Source organism: Myotis lucifugus, unplaced genomic scaffold, assembly GCF_000147115.1.
Source record: "Myotis lucifugus unplaced genomic scaffold, Myoluc2.0 scaffold_311, whole genome shotgun sequence".
Taxonomy (NCBI): domain Eukaryota; kingdom Metazoa; phylum Chordata; class Mammalia; order Chiroptera; family Vespertilionidae; genus Myotis; species Myotis lucifugus.
Genome location: NW_005871359.1, coordinates 811,276 through 831,293, shown reverse-complemented (window position 1 = coordinate 831,293; position 20,018 = coordinate 811,276). Strand labels below are relative to the sequence as shown.

Here is a 20,018-nt window from a genome sequence, read left to right as displayed (position 1 = left end):
CAGAAAGTGGATTAGTGGTTACCAGGGGGCTGGGGGAGGAGGGATGGGTAGTGACTGCTAATGGGTACAGGGTCTTCCTTCTGGGATGATGAAATGTTCTAGACTAGACAGAGGTGATGGCTGCATAATAATGTGAATATGCTCAATGCCATTGAATTGTACACTTTGAAATGGTAAATTTTATGTTCTATGTATTTTGCCACAATGAAAAAAAAAATGGAAATGAAGGGGGACAAAAACTTAAAGAGGTCAGCCCCTTCCCCTACCTTCCTTCCCATGGTCCTAGTCTCTCAGGAGTGACAACGGACTGCACTGGACAGAGGGTCTGTGTGTCCACCAAGAGTCCTGCGTCTGTGTTTATGTATGTGCGTTCTCATATCTCTGGGGATGGGTCTCAGATTGGTGGGGGGGACAAACAGATGTTTTCAGCTAAATTACCAAAGTGGTGGTGGGAATGAGTGAAGGGTGAGGGAAGACCCCTGGGAGGCAAGATCGCCCAGGCTTCCTCTTGTGTCAATTCCCCAGGCTGGAGGTGGATGGTCATTTGCTGTCTGACTCCTCATCACAGAGGTCAGGGATCATGCTGATGTGCCTGCAGGTGGCAGGCTTGTGTGACAGAGTGCGGCGGGGGCCTGGGGTCTGGGTGTGGTCGTGTGATCTGCATGGGAGCAGGCAGCTTGGTCTCCACAAGTCCTGCATTCAAATCCCTCCCTCTTCACTTCTCCTAACAGAGTGACTCTGGATCAGCCGTTTCGTTTTTCTATGCCTCAGCTTAGAAAAACTTCCCTGTCTAAACCAGGGATAATTAAGAGTCCTTACTGTACAGGGTTGCTAGGGGGATGAGATGGGAAGTAAATACACAAGATGGCAGCTGCTATCATGCTGCTGCCCACTTTCCAGCTGGGAAAACTGAGGTTCAGGGGGAAGGATTATGGTTGCACAGTATGGGTCAGATGGGAGCCCAGGTCTGTGGCCTCAGAGCCAAACTTACCCCCACTTCTAACTCTCCCACTCCTCCACTCCCTCCCCCTCTGCCCACCTCATGGGCCCCCTGGCTGGTGCCAGGGCTGAGCTTAGAGGGGCTGGCCAGGGGCCCAGGGGTGGGCTGTTGCCGGGGGCTTGAATGAGGCAACCTTGCCTGGGAATCCGCTGGGCTGAAAGAGCTATTCTATTTATAGACCTGCACTGGGATTGGGTGAGCCATCCCCCAGCCCAGAGTGCCTTCTCGGTCCCCCCCACACTGGGGCCCCAGGCCAAGGGCTGCTGTGAGTGGGTGCAGGGAGCAGAGGAGGAAGCTGGTGGGCCAGAGCAGGCTGGACCCTCCAAAAGATCTGGGTCTCAGGGGTGGACAGTGTCCCCCAAGTGCCTCTCAACATACCCAAGGTGACATACAGATAGGGCACATGAAACCAGATTCACATCTATCCTATACAGTGTCACAAACCACCGAAACACACAGTCACATCCCAGACACACAGTGACTGCACAGAGGGCTCATAGACAACCACACCTGACAGGCCACATATAAGTCACACCGGCCACACACAACCTCCCAGTGCCATACACAAGTCATGCCTGCTGCACAGCCACTCACAGCTATGAGTCTGGCCCCATCTAGAGTCCTTCACACTTAAACACCCACTGTGTCCACACACCTCTGTACCTCAGCCTTCCTGGCTGCCACAGACAGCTCACGTCTGTCCCGTGTTGTTCACACTCAGCCATGTCTATAGCTGTGGGCACACCTGCAGCCAGCCAGCACCCAATCATGATCACCTGGCACCATGTCACCAACATGGAGACATACAGTCCTCCCAGGGCCACACTCAGCAAATCCACTCAACCTCACCCTAGTCATGGCTCAGGGGGTTCCCACATGAGCTCAGCTCAGTCCCTTCACGCCCAGCCATTCCTCCCACTGCCACTGTGACCCCCTCTTACCCAGACTCCCAGGCTCACATCCTGTCAGAACTGACAAGTTCAGCTGGCACTGAGGGAGCATCTGTCTATTCTGAGCCAGCCCTGCTGGCCCCAGGCAGACCCCAGCGAATAAATCAGACTCAGACCTGTCCCTAGGGTGCTGCTGGCCAGGGACCCCATCACACTCACCCTCAAATCTCTCCAGGCTGGGGCCTTGGGACAGCCATTCAACCTATTCCCCAGGGGGAAACCAAGGCTCAGAGCTATTTAAGGGCCTTTCCCTGCCCTGCTCAAGGATAACAAACTTTTGAGAAGTGCGACCAGAGTTGCAGTGCCTGGTTCTTCTAGAGTGCCCTCTGCTCCATCCCTTAGGGGGAGGGGGAGGGAGTGCCCAGTCTCTCCTCACTCGGGCAAATGAATGGACCACTTTTGGCTGCCCTGCTGGGAGCTTACAGCTGGTAATTCCTTGGAGAAACAGGAAGCTCTTTCATGCCCAGGCGCCAGTGGGGTGAGGAGGTGGGAAGAGGGTATGAGCTGGCTTCAACCCAGTGGGCAAGATGGCTCCATGCCAAGACCAGGAGTGGTGTGGAGGGCCCTGGGATAAGCATATCCTTGGCCCCAGTGGCTGTACCCTCAGCTGTAAAATGTAGGTGACATGGACTAGCACAGCAGGTTTAATGAGCCAGTGGATGCAGATGAAACGTTACTTCAAGTTAAATACAGGGTGAGCTCAAGCTGGTTTGGCTCAGTGGATAGAGCTTTGGTCTGTGGACTGAAGGGTCCCAGGTTTGATTCTGGTCAAGGGCACATGCCCGGGTTGCGGGTTCGATCCCCAGTAGGGGGCATGCAGGAGACAGCTGATCAATGATTCTCTCTCATCATTGATGTTTCTCTCTCTCTCTCTCCTCTCTGAAATCAATAAAAATATATTAAAAATAAATAAATACAGGGTGAGTTCTCAACAAAGGTCACTGTTGTCGTATGTCATCCTAAAGAGCCTACTAACTTCCCCAGCAGTTCTAGAAACAGAATTTCCTCCAGTTCACAGGTGAGGAGACGGCTCAGAGGTCCACATGCTTGTCCACAATCACACAGCCAGTTTATGAGGGGCCAGCCAGGATTTGAACTGGACCCTACAAGGTCCATGCTCTTCCTAACCTCCTCTGGGGGAGGTGTTTTTTTGCCACGTCCAACTCTGATCCTGAGACCAGCAGACCCAAGTCTGGATGGCACCAGATCATGACTGAATGCAGGAGATCCTGGCAGGCAGGGCTGATGGGGCAGCCCTTCCACTAGTGTCCCAGTTTCCCAGCCAGCACCCCCTCCTGGGGCAGGCGTGGGCAGACACCAGTAGGATGCCAGGAGGACCATTCCCCCAGCCCTTGAAGAAAGGGGCTGGGCCCCAGACTATTCAGTGGAAGCCAGGAACCACAGCCTCCTGGCAAGGGCTGGTCTGTCTCAGAACCCTCCATTCATGCAGATCAGATGGTGTCCTGCCCTTTCTCAAACACCTTCTGTGACTGCTCTGAGCTCAGCAGGATCTGGCTCCACATATTTTATTCAAATTCATGGTCTTTGGTTATACTGTTCTTCCTGCCTGGACCCTACACCTCCCCACCGCAAGCCCCCAGATTTTTCTCACCCTGGTGAATTCCTACCCACCCCATACCCTCTCTCCCAGGAAGCTCTCCTACCCCTGCTATCCTAGCACTATCTCTCTCCCTGGCTCAGCCCTGGCCCTATGGGTGTGTGTGTGTGTGTGTGTGTGTGTGTGTGTGTGTAGCTCTGTATTACCCAGATTGGGGGCTCATCAAGTGCAGGGATGGAACTGAGGCCTCTTACAGTCCCTAGCATCATCCAACACAGGGGTGGGCAGTAGGGAGTGGAAGTTGTTTAGTGAATCAGTGAACCAGATCTTTAGCCTGGTATCTGAGGCTTTGCCAAACCTGGTATCTGGTTTGGCAAACTCCTATTCATCCTTCAAAACCCACTTCACATGCCCCCTCCTACAAAAAGCCTGTCCCAGGCAGCATTTACTGGGAAGACAGATTTGAAGGCCCGGCCTCCTGTGTTTCAGCCAGGACACATGAGGCTGATGAAGACTTCTTTTTTTTTTTTTTAAATATATTTTATTGATTTTTTTACAGAGAGGAAGGGAGAGAGATAGAGAGTTAGAAACATCGATGAGAGAGAAACATCGATCAGCTGCCTCCTGCACATCTCCTACTGGGGATGTGCCCGCAACCAGATACATGCCCTTGACCGGAATCGAACCTGGGACCTTTCAGTCCGCAGGCCGACGCTCTATCCACTGAGCCAAACCGGTTTCGGCTGATGAAGACTTCTTGTACCTGCAATATCATGACCTCTTCCTTTGCTTCTGGGAGGCAGTCAGGTACATGGGTTTCCAGGTTGCATTAGCAGTTAGGTCACAGCGGTTCTCAACCTGTGGGTCGCGACCCCTTTGGCAGTTGAACGACCCTTCCACAGGGGTCGCCTAAGACCATCCTGCATATCAGATATTTACATTATGATTCATAACAGTAGCAACATTGCAGTTATGAAGTAGCAACGAAAATAATTTTATGGTTGGGTCACAACATGAGGAACTGTATTTAAAGGGCCAGAAGGTTGAGAACACTGATGGTGATGGATTTGGCAGACTTCCCCAGATAGAATCACATCATTATAAGAAGTATCTCGATTTCCAAAACCAGTGCTCTATACCTGAGGGGAACCAAAGGACAGTGTCCCACATACAGTGGTTTTTAGGTGCCCGCCTTAACCCAATCACTGGGCGCGAGCCCTTTAAGAGGCGGGCACTCAGGGGCGGGGCTGAAGTCAAACCCCGCCCCGGGAACGACAGCGCCGCGGCCGAAGCCTCATTGCTTCTGCGCGGTCTCCGCGCGGTTCCGGGGTCCAGATTTTGGTTCTTTTTTTCCAAAGAAACAGAGCCTCGGAGCCGGAGCGACCGCCCCCCAAACCCACAGGACAAACCCCTGGTCTCGAGTCATTGGCAAAATCCCCAATTTTTCCGGCAAGGGGGTGATCGAGGCGACATTTAGGGCTGGGAAGGGTGGGTGGTGCCGGTTCCGGTCCAGTGCTGCAGGCGAGGACGTTCCAGCTCAGAGGCGTGGACTGTCTCGCTATTGTGGCTGCGCTGGCGCGGGATTCGAACCCGTGCTGAGCCCAACTCTGAACCCTGAGGTCTCGTGGAGCTAAAATGACCCACTCTTTGGTTTGTGCAGACACCGTGAGCAGGTGAGGCCTGAGGAGGTGGGGGCGGGCAGTAGGGGTCCCTTCCTCAGCTTGGGGTGCAGCTCTCTTTGGATAGAGCACGGGGTTTGTGAAGCCGGTGGCGAGGAGGAGCGGACCGGTGGGCTGGGTCCAGCTCCTCTCCTCCCCCTGATTCTGGTGCCTCCAGGGTGAGTTCGGTTCTGAATCGCAACACCCGGCAGTTTGGAAAGAAGCACCTGTTCGACCAGGACGAGGAGACGTGCTGGAACTCGGACCAGGTGAGCTCCTGTCACCCCTTGTGTGAACCAGATTCAGGGGTCCAGGGTGCCTTGAGAACTCCAGGGCACCACAGTTGGGCTCAGTCGGGTTGGCCAGGAGGGAACATGTGCTGAATCCTGCCCCCACCAATAGAGAGAGAGAGAGAATAGCACTGCTTTGAGCCTGAATAGACTGGGCCTCAGTTTCCCTGTCTGCTTCCAGGGCCCCTCCCAGTGGGTGATACTAGAGTTCCCCCAGCGCATCCGTGTCTCCCAGCTGCAGATCCAGTTCCAGGGGGGTTTCTCCAGTCGCCGGGGCTGCCTAGAAGGTACTGGGAAGCCCTGGAAGAGGGGGAGAAGGGGTCGGAGGGGACACCCCGGCCTCACAGTCTGCCTCTCTCCCTGCTGCAGGTTCTCAGAGGAGTGAGGCTCTCAATAAGATTGTGGACTTCTACCCTGAAGACAACAACTCCATTCAGATATCCTACCCGGGCCTCTGGGGTGGGGGTGGTCTGTGCCTCTGAAAGCTGCCGGCCGTGTGGGACCTCCAGCAAGCGGCCTCTAGGCCTGCATTACTTCATCTGTGAAATGGGCTGATGGTAATCTATTCTGTGTGAGTCTCAGGGACCTACAGCACGTCAGACCCGGGACTGGGTAGGGGTTTCAGACAGTTAAAGGATAAGCCGTTTCCCTTGACTGCTATGCTCACACCTTTCCTGTACCGGCTGCTGAAGTGGACCAGCTGAAGGTAACATTTGAGGACCTGACTGACTTCTTTGGCCGCGTGGTCATCTACCACCTGAGAGTGCTGGGGGAGAAGGTGTGAGGCCACTGGGCAGCCGCCGCCTCCAGGAAACCCTCATGGCAGCACAGCACAGTCCTTCAAGTTCTGCACAGGTTTATTGATTTCTGCTGGGAAGGATCCCTCCCACCATCTGTCCAGGAGCTGCCTTTGAAGCCAGTTCTGGGTTCCCCCAACTCTGGGTCGACCGCTTTGTTCCCTGAGAGTCTGAGTCCCTGTGGGGTGGGTGGCCTTCACTCAGGATCGTCGGGCACCAGGTTATTCTGGAAGAGCTTGAGGATGTGGTTCTCGATCACCTGTTGCACTGGAAACAGGACAAGGAAAACGTGGGCCATGAACGGAACTGGGACCACAGAGAAACACGCGCACCTGCACCCTGCCTTCCCCTGGGGTTACTACCTTGAGAACTACACCCTTCCCTCTGGGGACGAACAGGGGCCTCCCCGCACTGGGACATGGATTTCGTACATAGGTAAATCCACACCCCTCCCAGGACACATCTGGGGAGACTGAGGCCCCTGTCCCAGGAACCTCCGTTTCCCCTAAGTTTATAAAAATGTTTTTGGAGGCATTTCAGAGTTATGAAAATATTCCTTGCAAAACAAAATTGGTGAATTGTTATATGTATGAAAGGACAAGAAGGGCTATGAAGATTGATTTGTCCCAAATGGAAGACTCCTTGAAGAAAGGAGGGGATGTTTCCCAAACCATCAATCCCCCCATGACCTCAGAGGTTGGTTCTGTTAGGATCACCCCAGTTCATGGATGGGGAAGCAAATGGAGAAGTGAGGAGTCAAACTGGGGTCTCTACTTATACCCACTTCCTGCCTCAGAGAGAGTGGCCTCCATGGCCCAGTGCACGGTGACCCGGCCCCCTCCCTCTGGGTGTCCTCACCCTGCCAGGCCTCTGCATGAGATGTTCTTCCAGCCTGGGCCATCCTCCTTCCCCCTTGGTCCCCAGGAAGCCCACTGTGACCCCCCCATCCATCCTGAGGTGGGGCCAGGGCCTCCTTTGGGCCTCTCAGTGCCTGAGTGTCCATCATGACCTCAGTCACTGACACATTGACCTCCACCTCCAAATCATAGGGAGCCCCCTGAGAACTAGGCCTAGCACATGCCCAAGTCAGGTACACAGTGGCACTCAATGTTTGCTAACGTGAACACTCTTGTTGCCAGTATCCAGGAGGTATGCCCCTGTACCCTCTCTGGTCACCCCACCTACAGCGCCCTGTCACTTCCCCGTGTGTCTCAGGCTGACCTTTCCGGTATCCCAGAGCCACAGCGAGATCCATTGGGGTGTAGCCAGAGTCAGCTTCAGTGGTGAGATCAGCTCCTCGGGCTACAAAGCAGAGCAGGTGCTGCAGGGGAGGACTGGGAGCCCAGAATGGGGCATGGGACTCTGGAGATCCAGTGACCCCCAAAGACAAAGCCCCAGGTCTGTTGGTTGCCCATGTGGCCTTGGACAAGAGACTGAGCTCTCCTGAGAATGGGGCCAACAGAACTCCCACCTCCAGGGTCCCTGAGGCCAGACCCCTGTGGTGTCCCACCACCTCCTGCCCCCTGATCAGTCCTTTGGGAAAAGCAGGCAAGATCTGTTCAAGCAGCGCTCTGGCCCCTCCCTGGCCCTCGGGATTCCTGCAGTGCCAGCTAGAGCTCTTGGGCTCCCAGGGTCAGCCTCTACTCCCACTCACCCAGCAAGGCCTCCACGCACTTCACATGGTTCCCACGCACGGCATAGAGCAGTGGCGTCCCCTCCATTCTGTCAGGGGCAGGGGCACCAGCACTACCTTTACTGGATCTCACACCACCAGCACCCTCCATTATGTGTCCTTCTTTTTTTGGGGGGGGGGGGGGAGGGTTCCTTCTCTTGTTTGTCACCTGGCAGGTCTAGCTCCTCCTTTGGGGCTCAGCTTCGATGTCCCTCTTCCAGGTAGCCCTCCCTGAACTGCCCTTGGCTGTGCAGATCGCCAGCTGCCTATGCGACTGCCATCACAGCATTATTCACTACATCTCAGCTGAGTGTTTATTTATTGGCTCCTCCCTCCCTCCCTTCCCACCAAACCTAGGAGATCTGTGAGGCTTGGGGAGGAGTCTGTCTTGTGTTCTTAGCATCCAGAGCAGGCCTGGTACCCCGCAAGGAGCCCAGGGCCGGCATGTGGTGCCTCACCCAGTCGTAAATGTTGATGTCCACATCACGCTCGAGCAGCAGCCCCACGATGTCTGTGTAGCCTCCTGTGCTGGCCAGTGACAGGGCGCTCTCCCGCTCCTTGGCCAGTATGTGGGGGTCGGCACCCTGGGGGGAGCAGAGAGAGTGGTGATGGGAGGAGTGGGAGATCCCCTGGAATCCGGTGGTCCCCATGGCAGCCACATCTAAAGACATGGCACTGGCAGGTTCAGCTGAGACTTGGCCGCCCTCAAGTCCCAGGAAGTCCCCAGCTGGGCAGGGACGCACCCACTCAAGCAAGAATCGGACGGTCTCTATCTCTCCGAAGGCTGAGGCCCAGATGAGGGGGGTGAAGCCACGCTCGTCCGGCTTGTTGATGAGGTTGTCGCCTGGCAGGAGGGGGTGGTACCACTGGGCTGCACCCCTGCCCACTCTCCCCAAAGCTGTGGGAGCGGGGATCAGGTGGGCAGCTGGGGTCAGATGGGGGGACACATGTGGATACACACAAGTGGCCATGCTTGTACACAAACATAGACACAGGCACGCATGGACACTCACAGGTCATGACAGCACACATGCACATACCAGCACACGAGGTCAGACAAGCACATGGGTGTAGCCACACACCTTTCCTCAGATGCTCCTTCAGCTGGCTCAGCTCTCCCTGGGCTGCAAGCTGGTGGATGGACAGGGCTGGGGCCAGAGAGAGGCAGTGTCCTCACCTGTCCCATCCTTGCTCTGTGCCTCAGTTTAGCTTCTGTCCCAAGTTGCTCCTCTCAGCCCTGCCACCCCATCCCCCCCCCCCCATTAAGGACAGGGGCCACTCACAGTCCAGGGTGGCTGGCAGGGCCGAGACCTCATTCCCCCGCTGCCGGTTGGTGAGGGTCGTGGAGTGCTTTAGGGAGTTGCCTGGTGGAAGAGAGAGGAAGGGTTCTGGGGCTTCAAGCTAGACCCTGGGGGTTTAGAGCTACCAAAGACATTGCATGACTCTCTCTTCCACTCCACGGATGCTACTGGAGCTGAGCACTGAGAAGCTGGAAGCTATAGGACCCACTGGCCAATCTGGGGATGTCCCATAGACATCAATGGGTCATCTCCTGAAAACCTGAAGAATTTGGAGATTGTTGCTCATCACAAAAGGCAGCTCTCAGAGTACCCTGAGTGGGGTCCTGGGCCCTGCCTGTCATCAGAGATGTTAAATAAGGAATGGGGCAAGGCCATCAAGTCTCCTGAGAGACTGGCAGCTCTAGGGTCCTGCTGCTGTGTGGAAGTCATGACCTAGGTCCTTCTAGTGATGGAAATGTTCTAGAATTACAGATAGAGGTTGGGGTTACCCACCACTGTGAATGTACTTACTGCCACTAAATTATATGCAATTCTGGTTAAAATGGTAACTTCCATGTTATGTGGATTTTACCATAATAAAAACAAACAAGCAATCCCTTGCTGGGTGGAGCAGGAAGACATGTGTGCCCTAGGCGGTGGGACATAAAACAGAGGCCCCATTTAGGGCCTGACATTCCACAGTCCTTGCACCCCCGAGGCAGTACCTACCCTGAGGTGAAGAGGCGCCAGCATCTGGTTCAGGATTCCCAGGCTCTGGGGTGCAGGGGAAGAGACTGAGCACCACTGTGTCTGAGCCATCCTGGGCCTCATCCCTGGGGTCTTCAGGTTCCCCAAATTCTGGGGTGGGAGGCTGCTGGGTCAGGCTGAGGTCCTCTGAAGGCTGGGTGAGCTCCATGCGGGTGGGGGGGAGCTAATGGAGGCCCCTAAAGGGGAGAGATGACAAGACTTATGAACAATTCTTATGAAGTTAGGTGCCAGCTGCATAACTGGCCTTGCACAGGGAGGGTGGATAAACTCAGGCTCAGCAGGGAAATTAAATCACAGTCCAATTCCTCTTCAGGCCCACTCTCCACCACCACCAGGACACATCCAACAGTCACTGCTTAAAGTCCTGGCTCTGAGGTCAACTATCTGGGTTGGAATCCTTCCACTTACAGGCTGTGAGAACTTGGGCACGTGCCTTACCTACTCTGAACTTGTATCCTCATTAACAACACGGGGAAACGAGGTCTAAAAGAAGTCACATCTGTACATAGCTAAGCAGGGAGCCTGAAACCGGCAGAGCTTAAATGTTTGCTGTGGTTATTTTTTTGGAGGGTGGTCCCCGGAATGACGGAAGGATCAACAAAGATGTTAATTGGTTCCATCCCACCCGTCCCTCCAAGCCGATCCAGGAGGTTCACTCACCTTCCACGAACCTTCTCTGTCACCCCTCGCCGCAAGCCCGGATCCCCCAAAACTTGGAGGCCCAATTCACAAACTTTTCCCCTCCAATTGATGTAGAAGGGAGCAAGCTGGAGCCTGGATGGTCAGCGCTCTGGCTTCTTCTGCCGGGACAGAGAGCAACTTGATACTCGACCACTACCCCCACCCCAGAGGTCCCCCACTGCGCCTGCGCACCCTGCCCCCCAAAAGTGCGGAAGGGCAGGAGCAGTAGGAGCTGCTTCTGGCCCTTTAAGGATTGGAGGGGGCGTGGTTTCCGCTGGAGTCCGAGCAGTGCAGTTGCTCCTGTGCCTTCTAGTCCCGCGGGGTCAGAGAAGTGGGCGGGGCCTCAGAGGGCTCAGTGGATCTCATTGCGCCTGTTAGAAGCCAATCGGCTCCAGTTTGGGGCAGGAAGGCGGGGCTTTCTCCCTCGAGGGCAAGGGGGCGGGAGCAGGCGGGGCGTCCAGGATTTAAAGGGGCGACTCCATGGTCGTCTCCGTCCACAACAGTGCTCCCTCTGGGTCTTGGGGGCTCATGAACATGTGCAGGGATTTGATGGCATGAGGTGCAAAGAGGCCGTTACGACGGTCCGCAGTGAGCGGTGTGTAGAGCGCTCCCCAATGCATCCGCCCCTGGAAAAGGGGTTCTTCCCTTCCACGGTGTCCCTCCGGGAGCTGCATGGGGTCCTAGCCCCTCCTCACCTGCCTCCCGGTGTGGCCCCTTCCCCGGTCTCTCACTCACGGCCCCTCTCCGGGTTCGGTAGAGATGGAGGAACGGAGAGGGCAGGCAATGGGTACTGGAATAGTGGCAGGGCCTAGTGCGGTTTCGCAGGGGAAGGTTTAGGGAGCTGTCACCATCTCCAGACTTCCGGTTCCGGTTTTCAAGCTGAACGGGCCTCCGTCGCTATGGAGGAACCGGAGATGCAGCTCAAGGGGAAGAAAGGTAATGCGAGGCGCCGGGCTGTACGAAGAGCCCAGGAACTCGCGGAGGGGCATCTTGACGGGGGTGGGGCGGTGTGTGGCAAAGACGGGGAGGGAGCGTGAGGGGCAGAGATTGAACTGCCATCGAATCCTGGTTCGGCCTCTGACTAGTTTTGAAAGCTTTAGTCCCCGTGCCTCGGTTTTGTCATCTGTAAAATGGGGAGTATAGTCCTCCTCCTCCCTTCATAGGCTTGTGAGAACGCGATGAACTGGTATTGGTAATGCACTGGAAGAAAGCTCGGGCGTGGCAGTCGTGCGTATTGTTGCCTTATAGTTACGTATTTGTGTGTTTACATTAACTTACCATATATTTATAATCCCATAGTTACAAATTACAAAATGCCATAAACGTTCTAAATTATGAAGTCTCCTGTTATTTTATCACACACGTTATGTCTTTCTTTAAAATATATTTTTATTAATTTCAGAGAGGATGGGAGAGGGAGAGAGAAAGATAGAAATATCAATGAATCATTGATTGGCTGCCTCCTGCACACCCCCTACTGGGGATGTGCCTGCAACCCAGGCATGTGCCCTTGATCAGAATCGAACCTGGGACCTTTCAGTCCTCAGGCCAACGCTCTATTCATTGAGCCAAACCAGGTAGGGCCGTTATGTCTTTTTTTAAAAAAAAAAATTTTTTTTTTGATTTCGGAGAGGAAGGGAGAGATGAGAGAGAAACATCACTGATGCCCAGCCGGCGTGGCTCAGTGGTTGAGCGTCGATCAGGAAGTCAGGATTCGATTCCGGTCAGGGCACATGCCAGGATTGCGGGCCCATCTTCAGTGTGGGGCGTGCATGAGGTAACTGATCAATGATTCTCTCTCATCATTGATGTTTCTATCTTTCTTTCCCTCTCCCTTCCTCTCTGAAATCAATAAAAATATTTTTTTTAAAAAGAAAGAAACATCACTGACAAGAGAATCATTGATCCGCTGCCTCCAGCATACCTCCTACCCTGGGGATCAAGCCCAAAACCTGGACATGTGCCCTCACCAGGAATTGAACCACAACCTCCTGAGTCATAGGTCAAGGCTCAACCACTGAGCCACACTGGCCGGGCACACGTTATTTCTAATTAGTTAGAAGGCACAAGTACATTTAATTCCATCGCTTTTGTAAGAACCCAGCTGTAAGCTATTACATGCTCATTTTCTAAAGGAGGAGACCTAAGAGGGTAACAGTTTCTATAACTATACAGCTTGGAGGTGGCAGGCTGGACTGGTGAGCTGGACTGATTCACACTGGACAGACTAATGCACAACGTCCTTTGATTCCCAGACATGCCAGCGTTCTCTCTTGCCAACCACACTGCCCTGGACAGTAGCATAGGATCATCTCTGTAGCAAACCTTGAGAGTGGGTACTGTTATTGCATTTTTACAAATGAGGAACTGAGGCTCAGAGAAGCCCCCGTCCTCACAAATCCAAGCTTTAATATTTTTTTCTATAAATACGTAACTTAGTAAAGAACGAGAATTTAAGTATAAGAGAAACGAACAGGGTGCTGAGGTTGGGAATGAGGGACATGTGTTTATTCTTGGTGATTAGGGAAGGCTTTGCCCAGGAGGTGACATTTCAGCTGAGACATGAGGGATGAAGCTGGGGGTGGGGGTGGAGGTGGGGGGAGGGGTAGTGTTAGTGGCAGGAACAACACAGGCAGAGGCCCTGAGGTGGCAAAGTGTTCAGAGCTTTGCTGTAATACAGTAGCTACTGGTCACAGTATTTATGGGTATTTAAATTAATTAAAGTTAAAAAATCAGTTTTTGAGTCACATTTCAGGTGCCCAGGAGTGGCTACCTTATTGGACAGTATAGATTATAAAACCTTTCAATCATCTCAGAAAGTTCTTTTGGGCAGACTCAGCCCCTCCTGCCAAGGCAGAAACTTAGGGGCCATGGTGAGGAAAGCAGATTTTATTCTCTGGCTGATGGGAGCCATGGAGGCTTCCAAGCAAGGGAGGGTCTTATTTGATGTGTTCACTAGGAGTTCACTCCATCTGTTGTGTGCATATGGGACTGTTGGCAGGAGGGGGGCTGAGCCTGGCATCCAGGTGGGAAGCGGCCATACCTGGACCAGTGGGGTCAGTGCAGTGATAAGCATGGGTGAGGTTGGGCTTTGTTTTGTGTCAGAACCAGAAGATCTCCTCATGGATGGCGTGGATGACCAGCTGACTGGGAATGCAGACCCTGGGATGAGGATTTGTGTGTAATTAACTTACCAGGAGAGCCCCACAGACTAGGGGGGAGCAGAACAGGGCTGGGGAGGAGGCTGAGCAAAGAGCAACCTCAGGTAAAATCCCTCAGAGGTTGGTCTCAGCCTGATTTGGCAAGGAGGTTTTAGGGGAGTGAGTCACACCTCCCAGTTGTCCCAACACACAGCAAGGGGCACAGACTTTTCGTACTCCTCCATGGTCTGTCATGGCTGAGGGCCACCCAGGGATATAAATAAACTTCCAGGCACTTTCAGATCTAGTAACCAGTGGATCCTTCTAGGAGGAATCTCAGATTTATTCACTGGGGTACAAGGAATTCGAGGAGCTCCGAGAGGGCAGCCGCAGTGTCCACTACAAGTAGAATTGGGAGGGGAAAGATCATGAGTTCACTGGATGCATTGATAATATGAACGAGGCCATCTGTGACCATGTCCTTCAACCTCTCACCTGGGCCACAGGTGACCCAGCTGCTGGAGGGACACCAGAGACTCCTCACTGCTCTGGCTGGACTCAGAGGTTGAGCAATCAGGAGTCTTACGCTTTGTTTCTTTGTGTCTGTGCACCCTTTTCCCTTATTTTGCCACCTTCCACTGTCAATTCTGGAACCAGTCACAGACAAGTTCACCGAGAGCGTCTACGTCCTGGCCAATGAGCCGTCTGTGGCCCTCTACCGGCTCCAGGAGCATGTGCGCCGCTCTCTGCCAGAACTGGCCCAGCACAAGGTGAGCCCCATGCACCCCTGCACCAACCCCTGCAGGGCCTGCACATTGTGAGCTGGGGCCTGCTGGTAGAGCAGGGGCTCTTGGGATGAGTCAAGGCTGGAACACAGCAAGGAGGCATGCAGTCACTGAGCCAGGCTGGGGCTGTGGGTGGACAGATGTGGGGCAGATTTGGAAGGAGGAGCAGCAGGCCTAGATGAATTGTGACCTGTATGGTGAGAAGGAGGCAGCTGTGTGAAGACTAGAGGGAAGAGCATGCCAGGGAGAGGGGACAGTTGGTGCAAAGGTCCCAAAACATAGCAGCTAGGTGTCCACAGAAAGCCTGGACTCGTGAGGGAAGAGAGTTGGAGGAAGAAAGGTTGGGGGCTGGAGAGGGCCGGTCTCTGAAGCCATGGTGACCGGGTGGTCCATTCCAGAGAGCTGGGATGACAGAGGTGGCAGCCTCCCCCTGCCTAACAACACCCCCCCCACACCCCCACCCCCACAGGCCGACATGCAACGGTGGGAGGAGCAGAGCCAGGGAGCCATCTACACAGTGGAGTACGCCTGTAGGTGAGCACCTCAGCCTCCCCATTGCCAGGATCACCTGGCTCTGCATTGGGGTCACCGCCTGGGCATTCAGGAGCATCTCAGCCAGCTCCCTGGTGAGCCCTGTCTTGCCAAGCCCACCTGAGTGGGGAAGCATGTGGGTCTCAGTTTCCCTGGCCACACAGCAGGTTCTAGCCGAGGCCTGCGCTTCTCACTGTTTGCTCAACCTCTGTGTGCCTCGGGCAGGCTTCTTCCCCTCCCCATCTATCATAGGAGGGTGTAACAAGGTTGGGGAAACATAAGATTTGTCATCTTAACCACTTCTAAGTAGTTCAATGGCATTCAGTACGTTCACATTGTTATACAACCATCACCATCCATCTCCAGAACTTTTCATCTTGCACAACTGAAACCTGTTTCCATTAAACACTAACTCCCAGCCTCCTCCCCCAGCCCCTGGCACCCACCATTCTATTTTCTGTTTCTATAATTTGACTACTCTAGGGACCTCACATGAATAGAGTCGTACAGTATTTGTCTTTTTGTGCCTGTCTTCCTTCATTTAGAGCAGCGGTTCTCAACCTGTGGGTCGAGACCCCTTTGGCGGTCAAACGACCCTTTCACAGGGGTCGCCTAAGACCATCCTGCATATCAGATATTTACATTACGATTCATAACAGTAGCAACATTACAGTTATGAGGTAGCAACGAAAATAATTTTATGGTTGGGTCACAACATGAGGAACTGTATTTAAAGGGCCAGAAGGTTGAGAACCACTGATTTAGAGCAAACATGTCAAACTCTCTTGGCCGGTGGGAGTTTGACATCCTTGATTTAGAGTAATGTCCTCAAGGCTCGTCCATGTTATAGTATGTTTTCTTCCTCTTTAAGGAATTTTCTTCCTCTTTAAGGCTGAGTAAAATTCCACATTTTGTTTATCCATTCATTTGTCAGTGGGCATTTGGGTTGCTTCCATGGTTTGTTGTTTGTTTGTTGTAGTTGTTTTCTGTTGCCTTTTTACTTTTTTTCTTTATTGATTAAGGTATTACATATATGTCCTTATCCCCCCCATTGCCCCTTGGGTCCACAGGCCGACGCTCTAACCGCTGAGCAAAATGGCCAGGGCTGTTGTTTTCTATTTAATTTTCTTTTTTTAAATCTTTACCTGAGGATATATTTATTGATTTTAGAGAGAGGAAGGGAGAGAGAGAAACACCAATTTGAGAGAAAAGCACATCGATTGGTTGCCTCTCAACTGGGGACTGAACCCTGCAACCTGGGCATGTGCCCCCATCAAGAATCAAACCCATGACCCTTCAGGTAACGGCATGATGCTCCAACCAATTGAGTATACTGGCCAGGGCTGGGCTGCTTCCATGTTTCAGCTATTGTGAATAATACTGCTGTGAATGTGGATGTACCATTTGTGGGTTTTTTGTTGTTTTTTTAAAGTATATTTTTGTTGACTTCAGAGAGGAAGGGAGAGGGAGAGAGAGATAGAAACATCAATGATGAGAGAGAATCATTGACTGGCAGCCTCTTGCATGCCCCCAACTAGGGATTGAGCCCTCAACCCAGGCATGTGCCCTTGACGGAATCGAACCTGGGACCCTTCAGTCCGCAGTCCAGTGCTCTATCTACTGAGCCAAACCAGCTCGGACTGTTTTTGTTTTTTTGTTGTTTAAATTTTCTCTAAATCTTCAGATGCTCTCCTCTGCCCCAGGGGAAAGATGCCTGAGGGTGAAAAACGGTAGTTGGTGTTTTTTTGCGTTATGGCAGCTCTGCTGGCCTTTTCTCCTGCACTTCTTCTTTTTTTTTTTTTAATATATTTTATTGATTTTTTACAGAGAGGAAGGGAGAGGGATAGACAGTTAGAAACATCGATGAGAGAGAAACATCGATCAGCTGCCTCCTGCACACCCCCTTACTGGGGATGTGCCTGCAACCAAGGTACATGCCCTTGACCGGAATCAAACCTGGGACCCTTGAGTCCGCAGGCTAATGCTCTATGCACTGAGCCAAACCGGTTAGGGCTCTCCTGCACTTCTGTTGGATTCTGGAACTGTATTTAATGCCCTGGCTTGTTCCATGTGCCTCAGGAGTTTGGCCATTTTATTTAGAGGTGCTGTTTGCACCTGGCATGGCCTGTGGGTCATTTGGTGGAGGCTGGACACTCCCACCATTTCTCATCGTGGCACTGTGGGGTTTGCTTGCCTGCTTCTGCTGTGTGGGTGAAGGTTCCTTGAAAGGAAGTCCTGCTGCTGGGGCCACTGAGCTGAGTGTTCTGCCATCAGCAGTCCTGTCCCTCCACTGGGACAGGGGGTGCCCGGGACTAAGGGCATCTTCCTGAGGATGGGGGTCCATGGCTTTATGGACATGAAAGAGCCCTTGGCTTTTATTTATTTATTTATTTTTAAATATGTTCTTGTTGATTTTAGAGAGGGAGAGGAAGGGAGAGGGAGAGAGACAGAGAGATAAACATTGATCGGTTGCCTCCCATATGCGCCCAGACCAGGGATTGAACCTGCAACCTGGTCATGTGCCCTGACTGGGAATCGAACCAGCAACCTTTCAGTGCATGGGACGACGCTCAACCAGCTGTGCCACACTGGCCAGGGTGAGCCCTTGGCTTTTAGTTATTTGAAATGCTTTATGCAGTGTTAATGGTTGGTGTAAAATTGAAAGATGTTAAATTGGGGTAAACTATTTAATAGTGAGCTTATGTTAGTGAAGTTTTTTTCTTTTTTCATTTCTTTATTTTCATGTTTTATTGTGAGTTTTTAAATCAAGTTGGGCAATCAAATACTAGAAAAGCTGACTACACTTGGTGGCATAAGATGAACAAGTTAGAGTGAGAAACAGTGAACGCTCCTCCCCTTCATCTCGTGGCCATTTTCAAGCAGGTCTCTGATAATAAATAGAAGTGATTTTTTTTTTCTTTAACAAAAGGAGCCAAACCGGTTTGGCTCAGTGGATAGAGCGTCGGCCTGCGGACTCAAGGGTCCCAGGTTCGATTCCGGTCAAGGGCATGTACCTTGGTTGCGGGCACATCCCCAGTGGGAGATGTGCAGGAGGCGGCTGATCGATGTTTCTCCCTCATCGATGTTTCTAACTCTCTATCTCTCTTCCTTCCTCTCTGTAAAAAATCAATAAAATATATTTAAAAAAAAACAAAAACAAAAGGAAACCACACTTTTATTTCTGGTCAGTGTGGCTCAGCAGTTGGAGCATCAGCCCTTGAAACGAAGGGTTAGGGGTTCAATTCCTGGACAAGGACACCTATCTGGGTTGTGGGTTCAATCCCCAGCCCTGGTCTCCATGTGTATGGGAGGCAACTGATCGATGTGTCTCTCTCACATCCATGTCTCTCTCTCTCTCTCTCTCTCTCTCTCTCTCTCTCTCTCTCTCTCTTTCTCTCTTCTTCCCCCCTCCTTCCCTCCTCCTTCCCTCCCTTCCACTCTCTCTAAATATCAATGGAAAAAATATTCTCAGGTGAGAATATTTATTTTTTTGTTTATTTAACAACAAACAAAATAAAACCACACAATAGGACACTCTTCTTTCTATGCAGATGTTGCACAGATGACTTTCTGGCATTCGCAAGGCCCCTCGCGTCTTGGCAGGGAATCTAAACTTTGAGCTCCTGACGAGCCCCCATGGAGGCCCCCAGAGTCCCCCAGGGACCTGCTGAGCTCCAGTTGGTGGGTGCGGCAGGGTGGTGCCCACTGGGTCTGTCTTCCCTTTATAGTGCCGTGAAGAACCTTGTCGACAGCAGCGTCTACTTCCGCAGTGTGGAGGGCCTCCTCAAACAGGCCATCAGCATCCGGGACCACATGAATGCCACCCAGGGCCACAGGTAGCTCCCAGGACCACCCACCCCTGCTGTCTCCGCCTCCTTGCCGGAAGGACCTTCGCCACTCAGCCAGGAACTGCCGCTCTCGCTCCTTGGACAGCTTCCTCTCTCCTCATCTCTCAATGCCTGCTGCCTTCCTCTTGTCCTTTGGTGTCTGTGGCAGGAGAGTGCAGTCACTCAGTACCCAGATCCTGAGCTCTGCTGTGTGCCTGGTCCTGGGCTGGTCCTGGGGACAGAGAGGTGACCAGGACAGGTCTGCTATGGTTTCACAGGGAGACACAGCAACCAGGTACACACGGAACGGACCAGAGACTTCAGAAGTGTCCAAAGGAAAAAAGGGAATATGGGGCGTCTGATGAGTCGGAGGAAGTGGGAGCGGAGGCCTGAAAGATTTGCTGGCAGAAATGACTGGGCATGGTGTTGCAGGCAGGGCAGTGGTAGGACAAGGCCCTGGGGCTGGGCACTAGGTGTGTTGGAGGAACATCTAGAGGACGGTGTGGCTGGAGCAGGTGAACGAGGGGAGATGGGGTCAGGGAGGTAGGCAGCCAGCAGGGAGGCTGCCCAGAGCTGGGGGAAGCTTTGAGCTGAAGACAAATGGCATAAACATGAAAAGCACTACAGTCCTTGCACACTGAGGAGAGTTTTTGGGGAAGGAGTTCTTTTTGTTTTTCATAACTTAATAAATATGCGTTTGAACACACACATACACACACGCTGTAAGCCATAACTCTACTTTGAGATGTGTCTGGCTCCCGTAGTTTGGGGTTCTGGCCTGCCTGTCCCACATGAGATATTTAGAAAAAAGAAAACCTCTGTGTTGCTGTGTCGGATAACTAAAACGTGAGAATCATTCAAACAGAAGCCTGGTGAATGTGTAAAACGGATGTGCAGCAATCCTTCTGAGGCAGCATGCTAGGGTTTACCTGGGTTTGCTGTTCTGCTGCTATTGGTGACAGCCATCACTAGAGTTGACTGTAAAGGGCCTTGCACAGCGCCCTGCACTCAGTAGGGCCTCAAAAAGCTATAGCTTTTACTTTGAACTCGTGGTTTTCCAAGTGCTTTCAAATGCCCTGCT

The 20,018-nt window shown here is 52.6% G+C and overlaps 4 protein-coding genes across 11 annotated transcripts in view; 3 read left to right on the top strand and 1 right to left on the bottom strand.

Moving 5' to 3' along the window:
- The first annotated feature begins 4,786 nt into the window (after positions 1–4,786).
- NR2C2AP (nuclear receptor 2C2 associated protein) lies at positions 4,787–6,823 on the top strand. Its single transcript, XM_006100395.3, has 5 exons — positions 4,787–5,181; positions 5,345–5,435; positions 5,638–5,743; positions 5,826–5,893; positions 6,124–6,823. Exons 1-5 carry the CDS (start codon positions 5,144–5,146, stop codon positions 6,238–6,240), a joined length of 420 nt encoding a protein of 139 aa, XP_006100457.1. The 5' UTR covers positions 4,787–5,143; the 3' UTR covers positions 6,241–6,823.
- Positions 6,296–11,476, bottom strand: RFXANK (regulatory factor X associated ankyrin containing protein). Of its 8 annotated transcripts, none has more exons than XR_002832055.1 (9): positions 10,634–11,283; positions 9,935–10,149; positions 9,209–9,289; positions 9,008–9,073; positions 8,669–8,823; positions 8,384–8,509; positions 7,908–7,975; positions 7,475–7,555; positions 6,296–6,520 (listed from the first exon to the last, which is right to left on the bottom strand). XR_002832055.1 is itself a non-coding variant. In XM_023763975.1 (9 exons), the coding sequence occupies exons 3-9, from the start codon at positions 10,119–10,121 to the stop codon at positions 6,509–6,511; spliced, it is 708 nt and encodes a 235-aa protein (XP_023619743.1). In that variant the 5' UTR covers positions 10,122–10,149; positions 10,634–10,773; positions 11,350–11,476; the 3' UTR covers positions 6,296–6,508. The 8 variants fall into 8 exon arrangements, 6 of the variants coding, with proteins under 6 accessions (XP_023619743.1, XP_006100458.1, XP_023619744.1 ...); XM_023763975.1 differs by lacking the exon at positions 7,908–7,975 and adding an exon at positions 11,350–11,476 and having other exon boundaries at positions 10,634–10,773; XM_006100396.3 differs by having other exon boundaries at positions 7,908–7,968; positions 8,669–8,769; positions 10,634–11,285.
- A 10-nt stretch (positions 11,477–11,486) lies between these two features.
- Positions 11,487–19,799, top strand: BORCS8 (BLOC-1 related complex subunit 8). The gene is made up of 4 exons (XM_014465838.2): positions 11,487–11,590; positions 14,452–14,564; positions 15,049–15,113; positions 18,839–19,799. The coding sequence occupies exons 1-4, from the start codon at positions 11,554–11,556 to the stop codon at positions 18,948–18,950; spliced, it is 327 nt and encodes a 108-aa protein (XP_014321324.1). The 5' UTR covers positions 11,487–11,553; the 3' UTR covers positions 18,951–19,799.
- Positions 15,067–20,018, top strand: part of LOC102440633 (myocyte-specific enhancer factor 2B) — a 28,501-nt gene continuing 23,549 nt past the window's right edge. Inside the window, exons 1-2 of the mRNA XM_014465833.2 lie at positions 15,067–15,113; positions 18,839–18,946. Of these exons, the coding sequence (XP_014321319.1) occupies positions 18,928–18,946 (19 nt within the window). The 5' untranslated portion in view covers positions 15,067–15,113; positions 18,839–18,927. The remainder of the gene's footprint in view (positions 15,114–18,838; positions 18,947–20,018) is intronic.